General features: G+C 38.6%; 1 protein-coding gene across 1 annotated transcript; it reads right to left on the bottom strand.

Moving 5' to 3' along the window:
- Positions 1 to 321: 321 nt before the first annotated feature.
- LOC105034717 (adenylosuccinate synthetase, chloroplastic) lies at positions 322 to 8,841 on the bottom strand. Its single transcript, XM_010909972.4, has 4 exons — positions 8,377 to 8,841; positions 1,841 to 2,533; positions 1,437 to 1,748; positions 322 to 635 (listed from the first exon to the last, which is right to left on the bottom strand). Exons 1-4 carry the CDS (start codon positions 8,758 to 8,760, stop codon positions 465 to 467), a joined length of 1,560 nt encoding a protein of 519 aa, XP_010908274.1. The 5' UTR covers positions 8,761 to 8,841; the 3' UTR covers positions 322 to 464.
- Between the last annotated feature and the right edge of the window lie 11,659 nt (positions 8,842 to 20,500).

Below are 20,500 nucleotides of genomic sequence, written 5' to 3'. Positions count from 1 at the left end.
CTTTGGAGCTCCTATTGAAAGCAGGAAGTCCAAAAACATAAAAAAAAAAGGGGAGATCCAGTGATGCAGATTAACTTGAAAACTATGATCAGTCTCTTATTTAAAAAGTCCCGTGCAATTATGCAACCTGCAATTTACCTTCAATCTAGTACAACCCGCCTGCAACCCAAAATTTGCAGCAGTAAAAGTGGGGCTATCAGTTTTTACTGTTTTACATACCTGAAACAACTGTAGTTTAATTACAGGCTTACATACCTCAGAGAACACATGACAGCACAAATCAACCAATCGATGAAATTCAAAATAAAGAAGCATTAAGTATATCCAAAGTTTTATTCTACAATTAGAATCTTAAAATGCTACATAAAAAATTCAGCGATTTTGAACATTAACTTATACATCCAAAGCCCAGAAACTTATTTTTAGAAATTCAGATGGTAAACATTGTTAGAAAGAAGCCTAAATTATTTGAATATGAGGGCATCACGACCGGGGCCAACACCAATGTAATGAATGGGTACGCCAACAAGTTCTTCTATCTTCTCCACATATTGACGAGCAGCTTGGGGGAGGTCTCTGTAGTTTCTGATGGAAGAAATATCACTCTGCCAACCAGGCAGCACTTCATAGTCAACCTTAACCATAAGAAAACAACAGGAATGTCAGAACCTAGAAGCCAAGAAAGTAGTCAGTTACTGATAGAGAATTCAGCCATCAAACGGAATCAGTAGAACAACTGGTGAGATTTGCATGGAATCCTAATCCATTTTAGCCGTATTTAGGATAAAGAAAACATGCATAATCCTTTTATCTCAAGGGTCAACCAGAAAAAAAAAAAAAAAAAGAGAAAATTTTAGAACCATGAGTAACCACTGGTTCATTGACTTGCATGATATTATGATATGCCAACAACCAAAATCCACAGCTATCAAATATGCTAAAACTAAGTGATATAATAAGGAAAAATTTCAATCAAACACAAAAGCACATGTTAAAGAAGGAGACAAATAAGGTCCCACAAAAACAAAAAAGAAAAAAGGAAGAAGTAGGCCCACAATTATTAAATTTTGAAAAGAAAAGGATATAGCAGAGCTTTACAGATATCTAAAAGCATAAAACTCCTTTAAAAAACAATCTAGAAGCACTTTCAGGTAGAAACTGTTAAGAATTTAAGATGGAAAGCTTGTGTATAGGAGAAAAAAAGGGAGTTTCAGCCAAATAAACATTTCTGCATGGTGCTCCAACCGTATCTCTATAATTTAACTATGTGCAAATTTTGCGATAAAATATAACCAAGATTACTGGTAGAAGTAGAATATAGGACAATAATTTGTTTTCACTAGAGGGAACCCACCAACTGAACACTGGATTAACAAGAAAATTCCAAATGACACAAATTAATTTAACAGAAATCCCTAACATCTATCACAACATACCAGTATTTGCTCCAGAACTTGAAGATCTGCAGGGAAGGATTCCACTCTTTTACCACCAAGTTGCTTGTAAGAAACTCCCAGCTTGATTTCCGAAAACTTGGACAAGACATCAAGTTTGGTGAGATTGAGAGCCGAAAACCCATTGACCTGGCAGCAATATTTAAGTGCAACTATATCAAGCCAGCCACAACGTCGAGGACGGCCTGTAGTTGTTCCAAACTCCATTCCAGCAGCCCTAAGGAGATCACCACCTTTACCTAAGATTTCAGTGGGGAAAGGACCTGAGCCAACTCTAGTTGTGTATGCTTTTACCTGCAGAAAAGTGGGAAGAAGAGTTTCAATATGAAAAAGTTATAACACTCAAGCAAAGGAAAAAGGATAAAAATAAAAAAGATTCTGCTCACCACTCCAATAAGGTCACCTATGCATCTTGGAGCAATTCCAAGACCTGTGCAAACCCCACCAGCTGAAGGACTTGAGGAAGTTACGAATGGATATGTTCCAAAATCAATATCTAACATAGTTGCTTGACCACCTTCAACTAAAATTTTTTTGTTCTGCAAGATGGATTCATTGATGAAGTGCACAGTATCAGCAATAAAAGGTTCCAACCGCTCAGCAAACCTCTTGTACCTTTCAACCTCCTCTCTGAGCATGTCAGCACTATAGTTAAATCCCTTAAACCGTGAAGCTGCATCTCTTGATAAAGTATCAAGCTTCTGACTAAAAGTGTCCATATGCATCAGATCACCAACTCTTATTCCATTCCTTATGACCTTGCTTGAATAGCATGGTCCAATTCCTCTCTTAGTTGTCCCAATAAACAAATTTGCAAGCTCTGCTTCTCTAAATCCATCTACAGATTGATGGAAATCAAACAACAAATGTGCACGATCAGAGACCAATATTCTTCCCTTGCAAGAAACTCCATTGGACTCCAAACCATCAATTTCTTCAAATAATTCAGCAAGATGCACTACAGCTCCATTACCAATAACGCAAAGAGTTTCCTCATTAAGGATTCCTGATGGAACAAGATGAAGAGCAAACTTTTTACCCTCGGCATTGTAGATGGTATGTCCAGCATTTGCTCCACCCTGATGCCAACAGAAATGAAGCTTTAGGATAAGTGAACAAAAAATAAGAACCGCTCCAACAAACAGAAATGAAGCAAGGTTAGTTTTGTGAGGATACTAAGTGGCTCTTCTAGTTGAGAAGTCAACCTTCTGTGAGCAGAGATGATAAACATGTAGGTTTCACATAAAAAATTCCCTAAGGCAAGCAGCAAACAACCTATTACTTCCAACAAACTAAGTCAATTATCTTATAGTTGAGGACAATATTTAGATTGAATTACTGTACATGTTTAGCATGGAATTTTTTTATATAAAAACAATAGTGTGATCCATGAATCCTGGGATAGAAATGTGGAACATAGTCAAAAATTTGCACGAAAAGGGTCTAAAAGAAATTGCAAAATCTTGAATAAAGTGCATGGATTACAATTGAGGATTGATGTCCCATTAATAACTGATGACCAATACTCCAAAGTGATCATTTTGCTGATTAGGTATAATGTTCTACAAAAGAATAGAGAGAGGTGGAGACATCTAATAGAATCAGGGTGCAGTGATGATGCTGCAGGAATGTTGTGCGAGAATGACATGCATATGAAATTAACAAGACAATTTTATGAGACAGCAATAATGCCCACAATGTTTTATAGATTAACATATGAAACAGCAAGGAGAGTCATGCATGAGACTAGAATTTTGGGGTGGACATGCAGTAAAAAATTAGCTACTAAATTTGGAAAAAAAATGTAAAAGTTGGATCAAACAGCATTAAAATGGAAGAAATATAGTTCCAGCATGAGTAACGTGAATCTGAGATTGCACTAGTTTGAGAAGTGACTGGATTGGCACTAAAGGATCAAGGTAGAGGAACAGACCTGTGCTAATATGGACTGAAGTTGCAATAAGAGATTTGGAGAAGCTGGAAACATTGAACTGTGTAGCTTTTAAAATGGTTGAATCTTGAAGGATTCAGAAAGCCAAGCCAAAACACAACGGTTGTCATTAGGTTTGTTTTATTGTCTCAGAACTGATGGATGAATGCTAGCTCATGTGTTTGTACTATTAGTAGAGTGTGTATAACAATATGTTTGTTGACCTAACATTTGACAACTGTAATAGAATTGACAGGTTTGCACTTATGGTTTGTTTTGTTTTCTGGAAAACTAAGGAAAAGGAAAGGAAAAGATTTTCCAGGGAAAAGGAAAAATCTAGTCAAATCTAGAAAATCTGTTTCTTTTTTATTCTAGTTTTCTCACCATCCAAACAGCTAGAAAATTCCATTATTAAAAATTCATTAGTTTTCCAGGACCTTTTCCAAGAAACAAAACATAGCCTTCACTTAAGAGTTTCCATGAAATTAAACATAAAAAAAAATCCAAGACTCAATAAATATTTCTCTAATTAACCAAACAGGGAGGTAGATGTATCTCTGTAGGAAAGCAATGCATATTAAGTCAAAAGGAAAAAAAAAAAAAAGCCACACTAATATGTCTAAAGCAACGACAGCAGCCAAAAAACGTGAAAAGAAACAGCATAAACACAAGCATGATCCATCTCCAAATACCATTATATCAAGAATGCATCACCCCCAACTAGCTTTACTAGTTAAGGGGAAAGAAACAGCATAGATACAAAAGCATGATGCCATTATCCATCTCCAAACACTATTGTATCAAGAATGCATCAACCACAAGTAGCTTTATTAGTTAATCAGTCAGCCAGTGCAAACCTCTATTACCTTAAACCACAAATAGTGCATCTACTCCAACCTCCAACTTTAATTGGGCCAGCTTTATCAACAAGAAGATACAAATCATTTATTCTATTTTTGAAAAGCAGTTCATCTAGTGACCATATGATGCATGAGTAATGATACTCCAAAAGACATGATTCTTTGCTCTTAGGCATTATGATGCTGTGGATCACAACAAAAAGTGTAAATAACCTATTTGTTTCATCATTAACTTTTACTACAGTAAATAACTAAATTGGTCATGCCCTCCATTATCTGCCAATCCCAAGGTAGCTTCCTTCATCATCATTTTGTTTTTGATTTTTTATTTGATGTGCACTCAATTAAGTGCTGCAGTGCATAAACCTCAGGGAAGGCTCCTAGACACTTAGAACTATCCTATAGGTGGTGGTTTTGGGAGAGGGAAAGGGGTTGCGGTGGGGGGTGGGGGTGGTCTTCAAGTTGTTAGTTGTAATTGGAGCTTTCCCTGTCTGCGGCTTCATAAATAAATAGACATTCTTGTCTTGTCCCTGCTTCTTGGTTTCTTACATTTCCCTTGAAATATATAGTTGGCAGATCTTTAAACTGAGGGGTGGTTCTGTAAGGATCTAAGAACTGATTTGCATGTTTTGTTCTTTGCTTTCAGATGTCTTGGAAGCATTAAAAAATAATAAGTTAGTTCATATTCTGAAATTAAAGGCTGACATAAACATTCTTTTATCTTAGTAACAAGCTTATCCCGGTGGTCCCTTCCATCCTGATTGTGTTCTTCTTCGAGATTTAAGCATAATTGTCATGTAGATATGCTTGAGCCAGCCAATTCCTTTAACAATCCCAGATTGTGACATCCTTGATCTGATTTTGGGAAGTGGACCTACCAATCATCACAAAAAGGAAAAAGTAAAAAGCAAGCCAATGTAGTAGCTCAAACAAGGAACATGCTGTCATTCCTACTTGACCAACTGTTTGGCACATGCTCGCATGCTGCCATGTGTTAATGTTTGTGTTGCAGTTTATATTACTTTGTCTTGTCTGCCTACTTTTAATACATGTATTTGACAATATCAATTCTGGTAATCTTTTATATAAGATTTTTCTTAAGTAATGTTGTATATTTTTACAATGTCAAGCTACCTTTACTATAACCAAAATGAAAACATGAAACATGATCACTTCAAGTATTCATCTTATACATTCTCAAGCAACAGATCTCCTATCTGGTAAGTAGAAGGATAGAAGTAATTGGTACATCAACACTCTAGAACCACCAGCAATCTTGTTGGAACAAGGAGTTTGTGATATTACTTATACATGCGATGCACATATACATATATAAATCAGTCTAAGTATTTTCCTGACATAGACAAATTATGCAAGGAGCTTTGGTCTATTTTTATTGTTAGTATAGTCATTTTATAGTACTCAGTGGGTTCATCTACCATGAGAACCTGCATAATGTAATAGGATAATTAATGATGAAAACTATACATGACTGTTGGTCAATTAGCTTTTTGACATCATATTATTGCTTAGAGATCTAATCACGCCAGTCTTGTGTGAGAATTCCTTTGGTCCTATCTGTCTGGGTCATTCAATGAAAGCATCAGCAACATATGGCAAAAGTAAGAGTATTTCCTCTTATTCTACCATGTCCTGAATAAAGATATCACCTCGGTTGCATGTCTCATACCACTCAACCATATGTTTCTATGCCCATGTAACATCCAGTTCAAGGGATAGCTGGCAATCCACTTCAGTGCATTGTGCAACTACAAACTCTTGGAATTGAATATGGACATGGATAATAGCTTGCTGACAACCAATCTCTCAGATTAGATTCCTCATGCTTTTGCATTCATAAATGGTAATAGCTAGCATATTTAGCTTTGAATCTGTGAACTGATCTATAAATGCTTTCACATATATTGTCTTGTCAGAATTGGCAGCTAGGTGAACTCAGATATGCTTAGTGTTTTAGGGAAAGTATGTCTCAGGTGAAGATTGTAAAATACGCTAATTCTTATTTGCTTCTGCAATGAAGTTTTTGTTGCTTTTAGCTCCATCTCAACATAGTCAACTGCAGAATGTGTATCCATTAGCTACTTGTTTAGCTTTATACCATTCTGTGGAATGCTTGTTTAAGTACCCAGAGTGGAAAGGAAACATTACATATAAAAGGGTGGGAGGGCAAAATCTATAGTAAAAACTCATTTAGACTCCTGTTTTTCTATAGATAGATGCACCATGTCTGAAGTATCATGTCTTAAAGCTTATGCTTACTGGGCTACCAAAAAAAACAGAGCTTATGCTTAGTCTTCTATAAGTTTCTTCTGTTTAGGATAAACAAGTGCATTCTCACTTCATATAGGTATTCTTTTGGTGATTATAAATGTAAGCGGACATGAGAGAGAGAGAGAGAGAGCGAGAGAATAAACAAATTCACTAATGAGATGAGAGGCACAATTTCAGTAGTTTCATCTGAATAATGAGAATTTGCTTGATTGGGTGATAATGGCAATGTAAAAGGGCTTTCCTACAAATGTTACATATATATCTTTTTTCCCACTTTGCATGTGATTTTATCTCCCAAATATGTGGAACAAGATTTTTGATAATTCTTTCTTCTTTGCACTAGAATATGCTACTTTATTTATTTTTTCTGATGCTTTATGTCAATATAAGACATGCTTTAAATAAATACTATTGATTCAATTTGTAGAAAATTAAGATCAAGATCTTTTTAGGTATATGCTATTTTTACTTCTCGTTACATGCATTGCGTGCTTTTAAAAGATTTGTCATAGAAACAAGCATTACACAGCTATGTGTGCATGTACACAACACAAACAGGGTCAAAATCCATAATTAAAGCTATGAGGAGACATGTACCTGTTTTTACACACCGACAACACATTATGTGGTACACAGTTTCTTTTGATACTGGCAAAGGTCATTATAAATTACTTGTAAATTTTAACTACTGGTCTACCATAGAACACTTTTTTTTTTTTTTTTGTGTGTGTGTTTTTGCCATACCTGATATGTAGATTTGGCCTTCAAATCATTTAAAAAAGACAAAAAAAAATCATCACGAAAGGGTTCTGCAATGTAAACTAAAGAATGATGTTGCTCAGGACAGCTGAGCATGGTCTCAAAACAATAAAGCAGAATGCAAGCTCTTTATAGCATGGACCGATATGAGCCAATGTGTATTCAGTCCATACACTTGAAACACGTCAATGTGCAATGATGCAGGCCATCCTAAATGTTGCATAGATACAGATGGGTGCTTAGGGCATGCTTGAGTGCAAAAAAATTCCATTGAAAACGAAAAGTAAAAATAAGAATTTTCCACTGAAGAGGAATTTTAAACTAGTTATAACCTCAATTTGTTGTTCTAATGAAACAAAGATTTTTTAAAGACAGATTTCAGTCATTTCAGCAGGTGGCCTAGATCAACATGAACTGAGATCTGAGTTTAGTTCAGTCAATATACAAAATAGTTAACGTTAAAAGAAATCATGATTATTGGAAATATGTTGACACTTTAAGATTTATATATCAAAATTGCAGCCCATATGGTAAATCCAAAGTAAAAAATAAATAAATTAAGATACTACTCTTGAACTGTATTCCTTAGATTAAACAGATGTCAGCCTATATCTGTCTATCATCTCAGCTGATATATCAGAACTTCTCAGTTTATATTGGCTGAGATATGATATGTCGTCGATACAAACCAAGATCTCAGCCGAGATGAAACCTTGAATGAAACATATGGAAAACTACGGTTTCCAAAAAAACAAAAAACAAAATAAAATTTCCAAGCAAGTTCCTCTAGCTACTCCTAATGGTAATGGGAACTAAATGAACTTTACATGCGTCAACCTCTGTTTGTCAGTTGTTATAGATAGTGGCAACATATCAAGCAGTATCACATATGTCGATGTACTTGTGCATGACACGATCGATGGCAACACAAGCAACACAAATACCATCCTGTCTCCTAAACACCATAACCCTATCAACCTAAACCCATCTAAAGTATCAAACTAGATTCTTTTTATAAATTACACACAGATAACCAGCAAAGGTATAGCAGTTGAAAAGGAAAGGAAGGATGAGATATTACCTGACATCGAGCGACAATATCGAAATGCCCAGAGAGAACATCGACGAGCTTCCCTTTGCCCTCGTCCCCCCACTGGGAGCCCAGCACGCCAGCGACCTGGCTCAGCGATCTCACCCGGTCGATCTGGCCGCCCTTCTCCATCTCCGCCGGCGTCGGCGCCGCCGAGGCGGTAATCTTGAGCGAGGACGAGTGAGGAAAGGCGGCGGCCGCCACCGCCGCCCTCCCAGACCGCCGCGGATCCCTCCACGGGAAGACAGAAGAAGGTGCCCATGCCGTACTCGGCGACCCCACGGAACTCCAGTTTCCGCCGCCGGTGGAAGTCCGCCGGCGGATGGAGACGGGGGCGGGGTCGACGCTGAGAGAGGAGATGCCCCGGGTCATCATACCGGGGGAGAGAGAGGGAGAGTGCGACAGAATAGCCTACGTTTTCGGGTTGTGTACTATGGACTCGGGAAAATGCAAAATGTTGTTGAAACCGACACGCCGAAAGGATTCGCCGCATCTTGGACGTCAAGGATTTCTACAACCGACCGGAGTGCTCCCTTGCAACATGTGCACTAGGCTCTCGAGTCTACCTGCGAGGAAGCTTTTACTCGATTCAAAGATAGAAATTAGAAAATGACGGCACTCTCCAAAAGTCGGACTTAATTTCATTATATACTTTTTAGTCGTTCACAAAGCTCGATAGATGTTAGAGGAAACTTGCCATGCCCATAAACAATATAGATGTAATTATAGAGCAGTTTTTATATATCTTTCAAACGAAATCGTTTCAGAATTAATGATAAAATGATTCTAGATTGGAGCAAATAATGACTATGATATTGATTAGTAAAGGTTTTGATTAAGTCTAGAAATTATTTGAGCCATCGCCGGGAGTTGCTCTTAATTTCGTCACATCAAAGACCTGCCCTAACCACTACCTGCCATCAAATTGTCTTTAAATCCTTGGCTTCCAATTTCTACCAAAAAATATCCTTGACTTCCAAGGAACCAAACGTGGGGCAAATCCAAAGTTTGAGTTATTTGAATTGCAGTTGTTGGGACAATTCAACCGGTCGACTTTTGATTCTGACTCTAGATCGATCTTATAAATATAATATGCCGACTAACAATCAATTGACCGACCGACAGTTGACTATTCTCAGCCATCAACGGACAACCATGATAACTCGATTAATCTCCGATCGATGATCATCGATATATCAAAGTTATCGATCGATACTCATTCGGATCTCCATGAATACCGATGTACTATTATTATCGATATATAGTTGATTTATCTGAAACTGCTAACGCAGAAAGTGGATAATGACCAGAACATGATTAGTGGCGGATGTAACCACCCATCTCACGATCACATAATGCCAGAATATGCGTAACCCACATGTCTAACTGTTATAAATGGTTATCAACTACATGTCATGATCATTAGTGGACATAAACAGCCCATTAACTCCATGATTATAGCCCGATAATTATCTTTTAGTGTCATAAAAAGTAAGACTACGTACTTGACGGTTACATCTGAATTACCTATAAAATGGAGATAAATAAATAGCATTGGTAAGGCAATTTCGGGCTGATACTCTACCACTTTCAATATTCTATTTGCTGTTCACTACTCCTTACTGACTTAAACATTGAAGGGTCTCCGTCAGATACAATTTTGGTCAGTGCAGACTTTTTTTGCAAGTACTCTTCTCCGACGATGGATGCAATAGAGGATTGGCCGCAACAAATTGACGCGCCAGGTAGAGGATACGAGCAACCATGGCAAAAATCAAAACTTAACATTCAACAAGATTTGCGAGGCAATCTTTCCATTGAGAAGATATTTCTCTCCTACCTCCATTGGCAAAGCCCAGCTCTTCGCGTCCTGTAGTCACTATAGATGTACAAATTATTGCCCTAATGCAGCAAATGAAGATATTAACGGAGGCGGTCCACAGCCTCCAACAACAACAAGTACAGCAGCAGCAGCTACCGATGGAGAAGCCGGTGGCTCATTCGATGCCATCTAGGCACAGCCACCGTCTTCCATGATGTTCACCCTCCTTATCTCCAGAGCGGTGACCATCTCAGCACTCTCACCGAGACGAACAATCGTATTCTCGACACTCCCATCATGCCACCCATCCTTCATGGCATTCTCTCTCTCCTTCCCGTGTACATAGTATTAAGAAGGAGAAAAGGCTGCGTACACTTTCTACTTCTCCATTCTCAAATTCTTCAGGGGACTAGCCTTGAATTGTCCCGACAACGATGGCTTGACGACTACGAGCGCAAGTTCAAGGAGATCGACCATTGATTTGCCCGACTTCAGGTGGAAGGTCGAAGGTCCTCCAATGACTACGACTTTCACATTGCCCGATCTCTTTCTCAGCATATCCTGAATGAATCGATTCTATCTCGATTCAAGATACCACAGATGGAGCCATACGATGGCTTCACTGATCCAATCGACCATTTAGAGAGCTATAAGGTTCTCATGATAATCCAGGAGGCAACCGACGCTCTCTTATACATCGACTTTCCAGTGACTATTCAGAAAGCTGCTCGAGCCTGGTATTCTGAGTTTCAACTAAGGAGCATTGACTCCTTTGAGCAGCTCAAGCATTCTTTTGTGATCTATTTTAACACTAACCGAAATGTACCACGGACATCAGACAGTCTATTCTCCATTAAGCAAGGCGAGACAGAGACGTTGAGAGATTTTATGGCTCATTTCAACAAGACCACACTTGAGGTCAAGGACCTCAATGAAGATATAGCCATATCGATCATGAAGAGGGTTCTGAAGGGATCCAGATTCACCTATTCTCTAGACAAGACTCTTCTCCGAACCTATGCTGAGCTTTTGGAGTACGCATACAAATATATCCGCACGGATGAGGGCGCTTCTGACTGGTGCCAAACAGAAGAAAAAGATCAGAAAAAGAAGCAAAAAAAGTGAAGCTTTGGCCGAATCAAGTCGGCCAACCACCAATAAATGAGCTTCACCTCGACGATATAGTCTCAAGCCAAACAGCTATGGCAGGTATGACTCCTATACTTCTCTTTCTACTCTCTGTGCGCAGATCTTGATGAAGATTGAAGAAGAGGAGTATCTTCGACACCCCTCGTCAATGAAAGCATCACCGAGAAGCCATGACAGGAAGAAGTACTGTCGGTTTCACTATAATCACGGACACGATACCGAATAGTGCATCCAACTCAGGGATAAAATAGAGGCCCTGATTCGATGAGGCTACCTCGAAAAGTTTCGATGAGATCGCCCGACTCAATCTTCCACCAACAACAGCCTCAGCCACAAGTTGAGGAAACGATCAACAATCAACCAATGGCAGAAGTCATCAATATAATTTTTGGATGACAGAAGGATCGAGAGGCAACTTTCGAAGAAGAATCGACGAAAAAATGATGACTTGATAATATAATTTTTTTTTTTAAAAGATGATGTCTGCAGAATACAAACTCTCCATGATGATGCTATCATTGTCTCGATGATGATAGCAAACTATGATGTAAAAAAAAAATTTGATGATGCTATCATTGTCTCGATGATGATAGCAAACTATGATGTAAAAAAAAAAAATTAGTTGATAATGGAAGCTCAACTGATATTTTTTTTTTTAAAATTTTTTTCTGAATGCGACTACCGACTGATCGATTCAGAAGAGTCTCGACGCCATTAGTTGATTTTACTAGAGATGCAGTTATTATGGAAGGAGAAATCACTCTACCATTAACCACAGGAATAGATCCACACTAGAGTACTATTCTCTTGACATTCATGATTGTCCGAGTTTCTTCGGCTTATAATGTCATACTCGGATGATCTGGACTTAATATCCTGAGAGCAGTAGTTTCAACATATCATTTGCTAGTCTGATTCCCAACAAGAAATGAAGTCGAAGAAATGTGTGGAGATCAACAGCTTGCTCGACGCTGCTTCCTCATCTCCACATAAAATAATCAGTCTGAAGACTCTTTGTCCGTCAATAAATTGGACCAAAAAGAAAATGAAGAAAGAGGTGAACCAGCCAAATAACTAGTTTTCATCCTGCTAAAAGAAGAAGATCCCGAGAAGACAGTCTAAATTGGATCGCAGCTGCTTGATCTGGAGCGACAACAACTGATAAATCTACTAAGAACAAATATTGATATTTTTGCTTGATCGACTACTGATATGCCAGGCATTCTTCCAGAGATAATAACCTACCGGCTAAATATTGATCCAAAAGTTAGACCGGTGAGATAAAAGAAAAGACCTTTTATTCTCGAAAGGGAGAAGATCATCGACAAAGAAGTCGACAAGCTCCTCGCAGCTAGCTTCATCAGAGAAGCTAATTATCCGATTGGCTCGCCAATGTAGTGATGGTGAGAAAAATTAATAAAAAATGAAGAATCTGTATTGATTATATGAATCTAAATGAAGCATGTCCGAAGGATAGTTTTTTTTTATCGAAGATCAACCAACTAGTTGATGCAACTTTGGGACACTGACTCTTAAGCTTCATAAATGCCTTTATAGGATATAATTGATTTGGATGGCACTTGAAGATGAGGAGCACACAGCCTTCATAGCCGATAAAGACATCTACTGTTATAAAGTAATGCCATTCGGTTTAAAGAACATTGGAGCTACTTATCAACAATTAGTCAATAAGCTATTCAAGGCACAAATCGGATGAAATATGAAAATCTATATAGATAATATGCTGGTGAAAAGCATCCAAACTTTTGATCATGTCTGAGATTTGGAAGAAGCCTTCTGCACACTTCGATGACATCGGATGAAATTGAATCCGACCAAATATGCATTCGGAGTAACTTTTGAAAAATTCTTTAGATTTTTTATGTCACAATGAGAAATTAAAGCCAATCTCAAGAAAATAAAGGCTATCATCAATATGAAGCATCCAAGCTCTAAGTAAGAGATACAACAACTCAACGGAAGAATTGTCGCACTTAGCCGATCTATCTCAAGATCGGCAGAAAGATGTTTGCCCTTCTTCAAGACTGAGACAAGCAAAAAACTTCTCATGATCAGATGAGTGCCGACAGTCTTTCGAAGATCTAAAAAAATATCTGACATTTTCATCACTACTTACAAAATCAAAGATGAGAGAAACTTTGTATCTCTATTTGACAACTTTGACAAAGGCAGTTAGTTCGGTACTCATCCAAGAGGATGAAAATTGAATTCAACGATCTATTTACTACACCAGCAAGATGCTTCATAATACCGAAATAAGATATCCAAAGACAGAGAAGATGATCTATGCTCTAATCATATCATCATAACGAATTCACCCATACTTTCAAGCACATTCCATTATTGTCTTGACAGATCAGCCATTGAAGGTGATTTTATATCGACCTGATACTTTAGGATGAATGATGAAATAAGCAATAAAACTCAGCAAGTTTGATATTCAATATCGCTCACGTTCATCAATGAAGGCATAAGTTTGGTCAATTTCATCATCGAATATACCATACCTGACAATAATCTTGAAGATGAATCCAATAATAAAATAAAACAAGTCAAAACTCTCAAGCCAACTTGACATCGATGTGGGTGCTATATATTGATGGAGCATCCAATGCACAGGACAGCAGAGCTAGTCTCATCCTCACCAATTTCGAAGGGATTGTAACCGAATATGCCCTTCGATTTAATTTCAAAGCTTCAAATAACTAAGCCGAATATGAAGCTCTCTTAGCCGGCTTGAAGATTGCTAAAAAGCTTGATATTGACAGTCTGAAGATCTTCACTGACTCATAAATGATTATCAGACAGATTAAGGGCGAGTTTGAAGCCTGAGATCCCGTTATGATGAGGTATCTTTAGAAGGTGAGAGATCTTATATCGACTCTAAAATATTTTGAGATCTCTCACATTCCAAGAACAGAGAATGCTCGAGCCGATGTACTTTTCTGACTTGCAACCACTTCATTCAACTCGCTGGGTCAAACATTCATCGAATGCCTTAAACAGTCAAGTATCAATAAAGTCGAAGAAGTGCTACAAGTCAATGATGAGCCAAGCTGGATGGATTCGATCATCCAGTACTTGACTAATGGAACTCTCTCTACCTACAGATTCTTCAGAAGTCAAACGACTTAGATAGATGGCCTCACAATATATTTTGATGAATGGTCAACTTTATAAGAGATCATTCTCTCTTTTTTTATTGAAGTGTTTAAGATGAGCAGATGCCGACTATGCACTCTGAGAAGTTCATGAAAAAATTTGTGAAAATTACTTGGGGGTAAATCTTTGACTTATAAAGTCTTACGACAAGGATATTATTGGCCCACCATGAAGAGAGATACAGCTGAACTCATCCGAAGATATGAACTATGTCAGAAGTATGTAAATATACAACATCAATCGACCAGTCAGCTGACATCAATTGTTGCACCATGGCCCTTTGCACAATAGAGAATCGACATACTCGATCCTTTTTTTTCGACATCTGATCAAAAAAAATTCATAGTGGTTGCCATTGACTACTTCATCAAATAGATAAAAGCCGAACCTTTGGCACAAATCACTGAAAATAAGATGAAAGATTTATTCAAAAGTTGATCATATGCAGATTCGATCTACCACACACCATCATCACTGACAATGGCTGACAATTCGATAATCAGAACTTCAAAGAGTTTTGTACAAAATTTCACATTATGCACAAACTCAAATCAGTCGGTCATCCATAATCCAACGGTGAGGTGGAAGTGACAAACTGAACAATCCTACATGGTCTCAAGATCAAACTGAATGAAGCTAAAGGCCTCTGGATAGAAGAATTGTATCCAGTCTTATGAGCATATCGGACAACTCCTCATATATCGATGGAAGAATCGTCGTTGAACCTGACCTATGGAACAGAAGCGATGATTCCACTTGAGATCGGACTACCATCAACAAGAGTTGAACAATATAATGAGGCAAGCAATTCAGAATGTCGGAAAGCCAATCTAGACTTACTTCTGAAAGTCCGACAGCAAGCTCAAGTTCGAATAGCAGCATATCGACAAAGAATAACCCGATATTATAATGCAAAAGTTAAACTAAAGATCTTCCATCAGGAGATCTGATCCTAAGAAAGGTAAAAGTTTCAAAACTTTTGGACCAAAAAAAATTATCTTCGAATTGGAAAAGACTCTACAGAATAATCGAGATACTTCGATCAGGTGCATATCGATTGAAAACTCTTGATGGAATAACTATCCCTCAAACTTGGAATGCTGATAATTTAAAGATGTATTTTCAATAAAATTGTTCACATGTACAATATTCAGAATGAAATATTAGAATTCAGGATCATAAAAGCTTTCGATCAACTACATCTACAAAATGACATCAAGTTGATAAATAATCGATCGATTTTTACCGACTACATCTCAATTTTTTATTATAAAAATCGACATACCGACTATGTCTCAATTTTTCACTGTAAAAATTGACTCCAGTCGAATGACTACTTTTGCCGACTTAGTTTTAACTAAGCAGAATATTATGCTGATTTGATCTCAATCGAATAAAAAATATACCGACTTGACTACGATCAGTCGAAGAATATTCGGCTAACCACCATCTATCAAATATCTAGACATACTTATTTGACTACGGTCAGTCGAAGGATATTCAGCTTATTACCATCTATCGAGATGCCTAAAAGATAAGGTATGTCGACCGACACTCGACTAACAGACAAACTCTACTACAATTATTACTGAACATCCGATTCTCTGATGGATAATCAGTTGTCTGACTATGAGTCCACAATATTGAAAGTACAAAAAAAAAAAATATCAAAAAAGAGTTTGTACTTAAAAATTTTTTTTTTTCATCCACTGAAGAGAAGGTTACAAAATTGGATCAAAGTCCGATCACAAAATTTGTCTGATTACAAAAAAAAAATGTTACACCGATCACCAGTCATTTTCTTCATCACCTTGCTCTGGCACAGCTTCGGTAGTTAGAGCAAGCTCTGGTGTAGTCGATGCATCTTCTTCAGCCAATGCGACATCCTCTTCAGCAATCTCTTCTCCCAAACTAGGAGGAACGATGCTGCTCAAGTCCAAGTTTGATTATAATTTTTCAACCGTATCTTGGCCATGCTCGTATCCGACACAGTAGGAGGCGAATCCTCCCTCAAGAATCTCCTCCTTGAATTTTTTCAAATTCTTGAAGTTCGCGATAGCCAGACTCAAGGCATCTCTCACCAACTCAGCTTCAGCCTTCGTGGAGGTTGTCTCAGCATCGATCAGTGCCAGCCTTTCCATGGTGGTCTAATGCCTTCCGTGCTCCACTTCCAGCTCTTCAATACAGCCATCTCTCTCTCTTCGAAGCCGACTGATGGAGTGTTTCTTGCTCCTGATTCGAGACTCGAGAGACGTAATGTTCTGATGAGCCAACTCAAGCTCGACTCTGGAGGACTGAAGGTCGGCTGCCATACGGGAGACTTCTTTTTGAAGCTTCTTCTTCCGTTCAATTACCATGTAGAGTTGTTCGACCACAGCAGTCTTTTCATCATTGGCGGCTGCCACCTTATCCATCCATGATCGATGAAAGTCGGTGATCTTTCAATATCTGTTCTCTAAAGCATGCATATCATGCACCCATTGAAAAGAAAAAATAAGTCGAGTCAGATCAAAAAAAAGAGAGAAAATGAATGTCAAAAAATTATCCCAAGTATCATCGGGTAAAAGAAAGAAAATATCTTGGACACCGTCCGATTTTTCCTATTCACCCTATTAGTCAAGAGAAGAACAACTTCGATGAGTCATCTAGCCAATAATGATTGGTCAGAGCCGACTCATCGATCGAGATCCAGATGTCGAAGAAGGTGGGAAGGCTTGCGGATGACCCATCTGTAGTGAATTTCAGTGCAGGGGTAAAATGGTCATTTTAAAACTTTTTCAAAATTATAATTTTATAGTAAAAATTATTAATTAATCTACTTAATTAATATGTATTAACTCTACACAAGGATCTAAATATGATATATATAGCATGCATTTAAATTTAAAATTTTGAATTCTACAATAAATGTTTTACTGTTATGTGTTCAAAACACATTGCCTTCGTGTAGGTAGTCGATCGCTATAGTCTGATCATCGTCAGAAAGGTCTGATCATCGTAATACAGTCACACAGTATGTTTGGCCTCCATGGATTATCCACACGAAGCCTCCGGTCTGATCGGCTCCTCACGAATGCTAGTTCGTTGCAGAATCCTTTTGATGGCTGATGCTGATCGAACTCCTTCGATCGATGTTTGTCGATTCTTCGGATACTTTGGATCATCAACAGAGATAGTAGAGAGGTTGATGAAGCTCTTCCTGAAGTTTGGTGGACTCACGACACTCGTAGCTCACCTTCTCACTTCCCGAACCCTAGGCAAAAACCCTAGGGTACTCACAGATGACCCTACGCCCTTTCTCTCTTCTTTTCTTTTCTCTTCTCACGCAGAGGCCCTTTCTCACACCACCCTTTCTCTAAGAAAGTCATGCGCATGCCCCACCTTCTCCTCTTTTTAAAATAGTGCAAGACCGCGTCTTTACCGCATCTTCACCACGTGAGAGGATAAAGCTAGGTGGTTGCTCACTTGAATTCAAATCGAATTTGAATTCAAATGCCAACTAACCTATCCTTATCCACTCAAGGCAAAAGAAGAGAGGGGCGTGGGCTCTTTGTGCATGGAGAGTCTACATAAAAAATATTTTCTTGTGTAGAGCAAGGGGCGCACAAATAGATAAGGTGGCCCATGGGTTAGTTGCCCATTCAAATTCAAACATCATTTGAATTTGAATGGCCAACCAACCAATCTTTATCCACCCAAATGGCGCATAAGGGAGGGGTGTGGGAAGGCTTCTGCATGGGAAAAATTCATGAGAACTTGTTTCTCATGAATTCAAATAGGCGCAAGTGAGGTGAGGTGGAGTAGGGAGATAAGTCAAAGGTGGTTTCAAACCTAATTGAACCAACCTTATTAAAATAGGTTAGGCATAATTAGACTAAGTTAAACCCAACACAATTAGGTTTAATTAGGCTCAATAAAATTTTAATCAAATCAGAAATTGACTAAGCCCAACCCTTGATCGGATCAGGGACCAAACCACCTTAGCGATTAGGTCAACTTTTAACCTAATCGGGTCAAAGCCAACTGAATCCAATTCAATTGGACTTGATCCAAAAATAATTATTCAATCAAATTGAGTTAATTAGTGATCAAATCATTAATTAAATCTCTCATAAATATTGAGTCCAAATCTGATGGGCAATCGGGCATCAAAGTCCATCGATATGAAACCCTGATCGAAGAGTCCCAAACCAGTGGGACTCTTGACCCCGGTATCCAAAATGTGTGAAACTCATGATCAGAGAATCTTAATTCTCGATCACAGAGTCCCAAACACATAGGACTCAGAGTCCCTGAGCATTAGCACTCTTGATCGAAGAGTCCCAGTCTAGTGGGACTCTTCACCAGCCATCAGATCAGATAGAAACCTCTAATGTGTGTGACCCCGCAGGTTCGAACCTAAGCCGGTAGCACAGGAACCAATTTCTGTACTAATCAAAGTGACCATCTAGCAATGGTACCCGACATCTGGATAGGTCAAATAGTCGCAATCGCAACATTCAAAACCTACACGAATATGGTTACTGTATAATTCATCCCTTTTGACCCCTGTGTATAGGATGACTCAGGGTTAAACTGTCAACCCTGATCAGATCATCCGAATCGTGCTCAACTCAATCAGTCCTATGAATCCTCACTAGGACCACCCTGGCCAAGATTTTGCTAAATTGAAACACGACTATACACAGCTCCTGAACTGGAGTGGTCAATCCCATCTTGACACACGCACTGACAAGTCAAGTACTTGACTACACCCAGCAGCCTTCCGTCACTGAATTAGAAATTCAGGTAGTCCAGTGCCTAAGTGCAGTGAGTTGGTCGCAAGTCACTGTGGCAGTCTCAGGTCGGAGGAACAGTTATACCCATATCCCATCGGAGCAAATCTTGACAACAGAAAAAGATCCAGAGTTGGTCACGTTCAGTGCAGATGTACCCTTCATCTAACCTGTATGCCATACTAGTATCTCCACACTCCTTGGTTAAGAGGACAACCAACCCATATGGCACACAATGACCTATGCTTGATAAATGTTATTGTCCTTGATAACAACGTATCATTTGGTCACGAACAGGTTAAGGACTAAATGACAAATCCTCCTTTGTCGAGTCTAAATAGTCCTAAGGACTTCACCACAACACAAGAGTTCATTAGAAGATGATACAATTTGTGATGAAAAATACCAAAATAACTTTTATTAATTTATAATTCATATACTAATACAAAAAAGAGCACAACCGTCAACAGACTGACGATTGACTTTGGGACACTATTCCCAATAATCTCCCACTTGGCCTAAAGCCAATCGGTGCAGTATCTAATACCCATCTTCGACTTGAAGTCGTCGAACTCTTTCACCGCAATGGCTTTAGTGAATGGGTCGGCCAGATTCTCCTTTCCATCGATCTTCTGAAGGTCGACGTCACCTCTATCCATGATTTTTCGGATAAGATGGTAGCAGCGCAGAATATGTTTCGTCCGCTGGTGTGTCTTCGGTTCCTTCGCCTGAGCAATGGCTCCAGAGCTGTCACAGTAGAGTAGAACTGGACCAACAAGAGAGGGTGCTACTCCGAGCTCGGTGATGAATTTTCTCAGCCACACCACTTCTTTGGCAGCATCTGATGCAGCGACATACTCTGCCTCGCAAAATGAATCAGCCACAGTGTGCTGCTTGGAACTCTTCCAGTAGATAGCCCCACCATTAAGGGTAAAAATAAATCCCGACACACTCTTGCTGTCATCGTAATCAGACTGGAAACTAGAGTTTGTAAACCCTATAAGTCTCAAGTCTGATTCACCATAAACAAGCCACTGGTCCTTAGTATTTCTCAAATACTTCAGGATGGTTTTAACAACCTTTCAGTGATTCTCCCTTGGATCATATTGGTATCTACTCACTACCCCTAGTAAGTATACCACATCTGATCGTGTATATATCATGGCGTACATGATAGATCCCACTG

This window comes from Elaeis guineensis, chromosome 15 (genome assembly GCF_000442705.2).
Source record: "Elaeis guineensis isolate ETL-2024a chromosome 15, EG11, whole genome shotgun sequence".
Lineage (NCBI taxonomy): Eukaryota > Viridiplantae > Streptophyta > Magnoliopsida > Arecales > Arecaceae > Elaeis > Elaeis guineensis.
This window is presented reverse-complemented; position numbering and strand designations above follow the sequence as displayed.

What these genes read in the sequence shown, in the direction of transcription:
- LOC105034717 (XM_010909972.4), bottom strand. Translation starts at nt 8,760, where the DNA reads ATGATGACCCGGGGCATCTCCTCTCTCAGCGTCGACCCCGCCCCCGTC. An exon ending in ATATTGTCGCTCGATGTCAG is followed by an intron (nt 2,534 to 8,376) that starts GTAATATCTCAT and finishes TGTTGGCATCAG; the next exon opens with GGTGGAGCAAATGCTGGACA. An exon ending in TAGGTGACCTTATTGGAGTG is followed by an intron (nt 1,749 to 1,840) that starts GTGAGCAGAATC and finishes ACTTTTCTGCAG; the next exon opens with GTAAAAGCATACACAACTAG.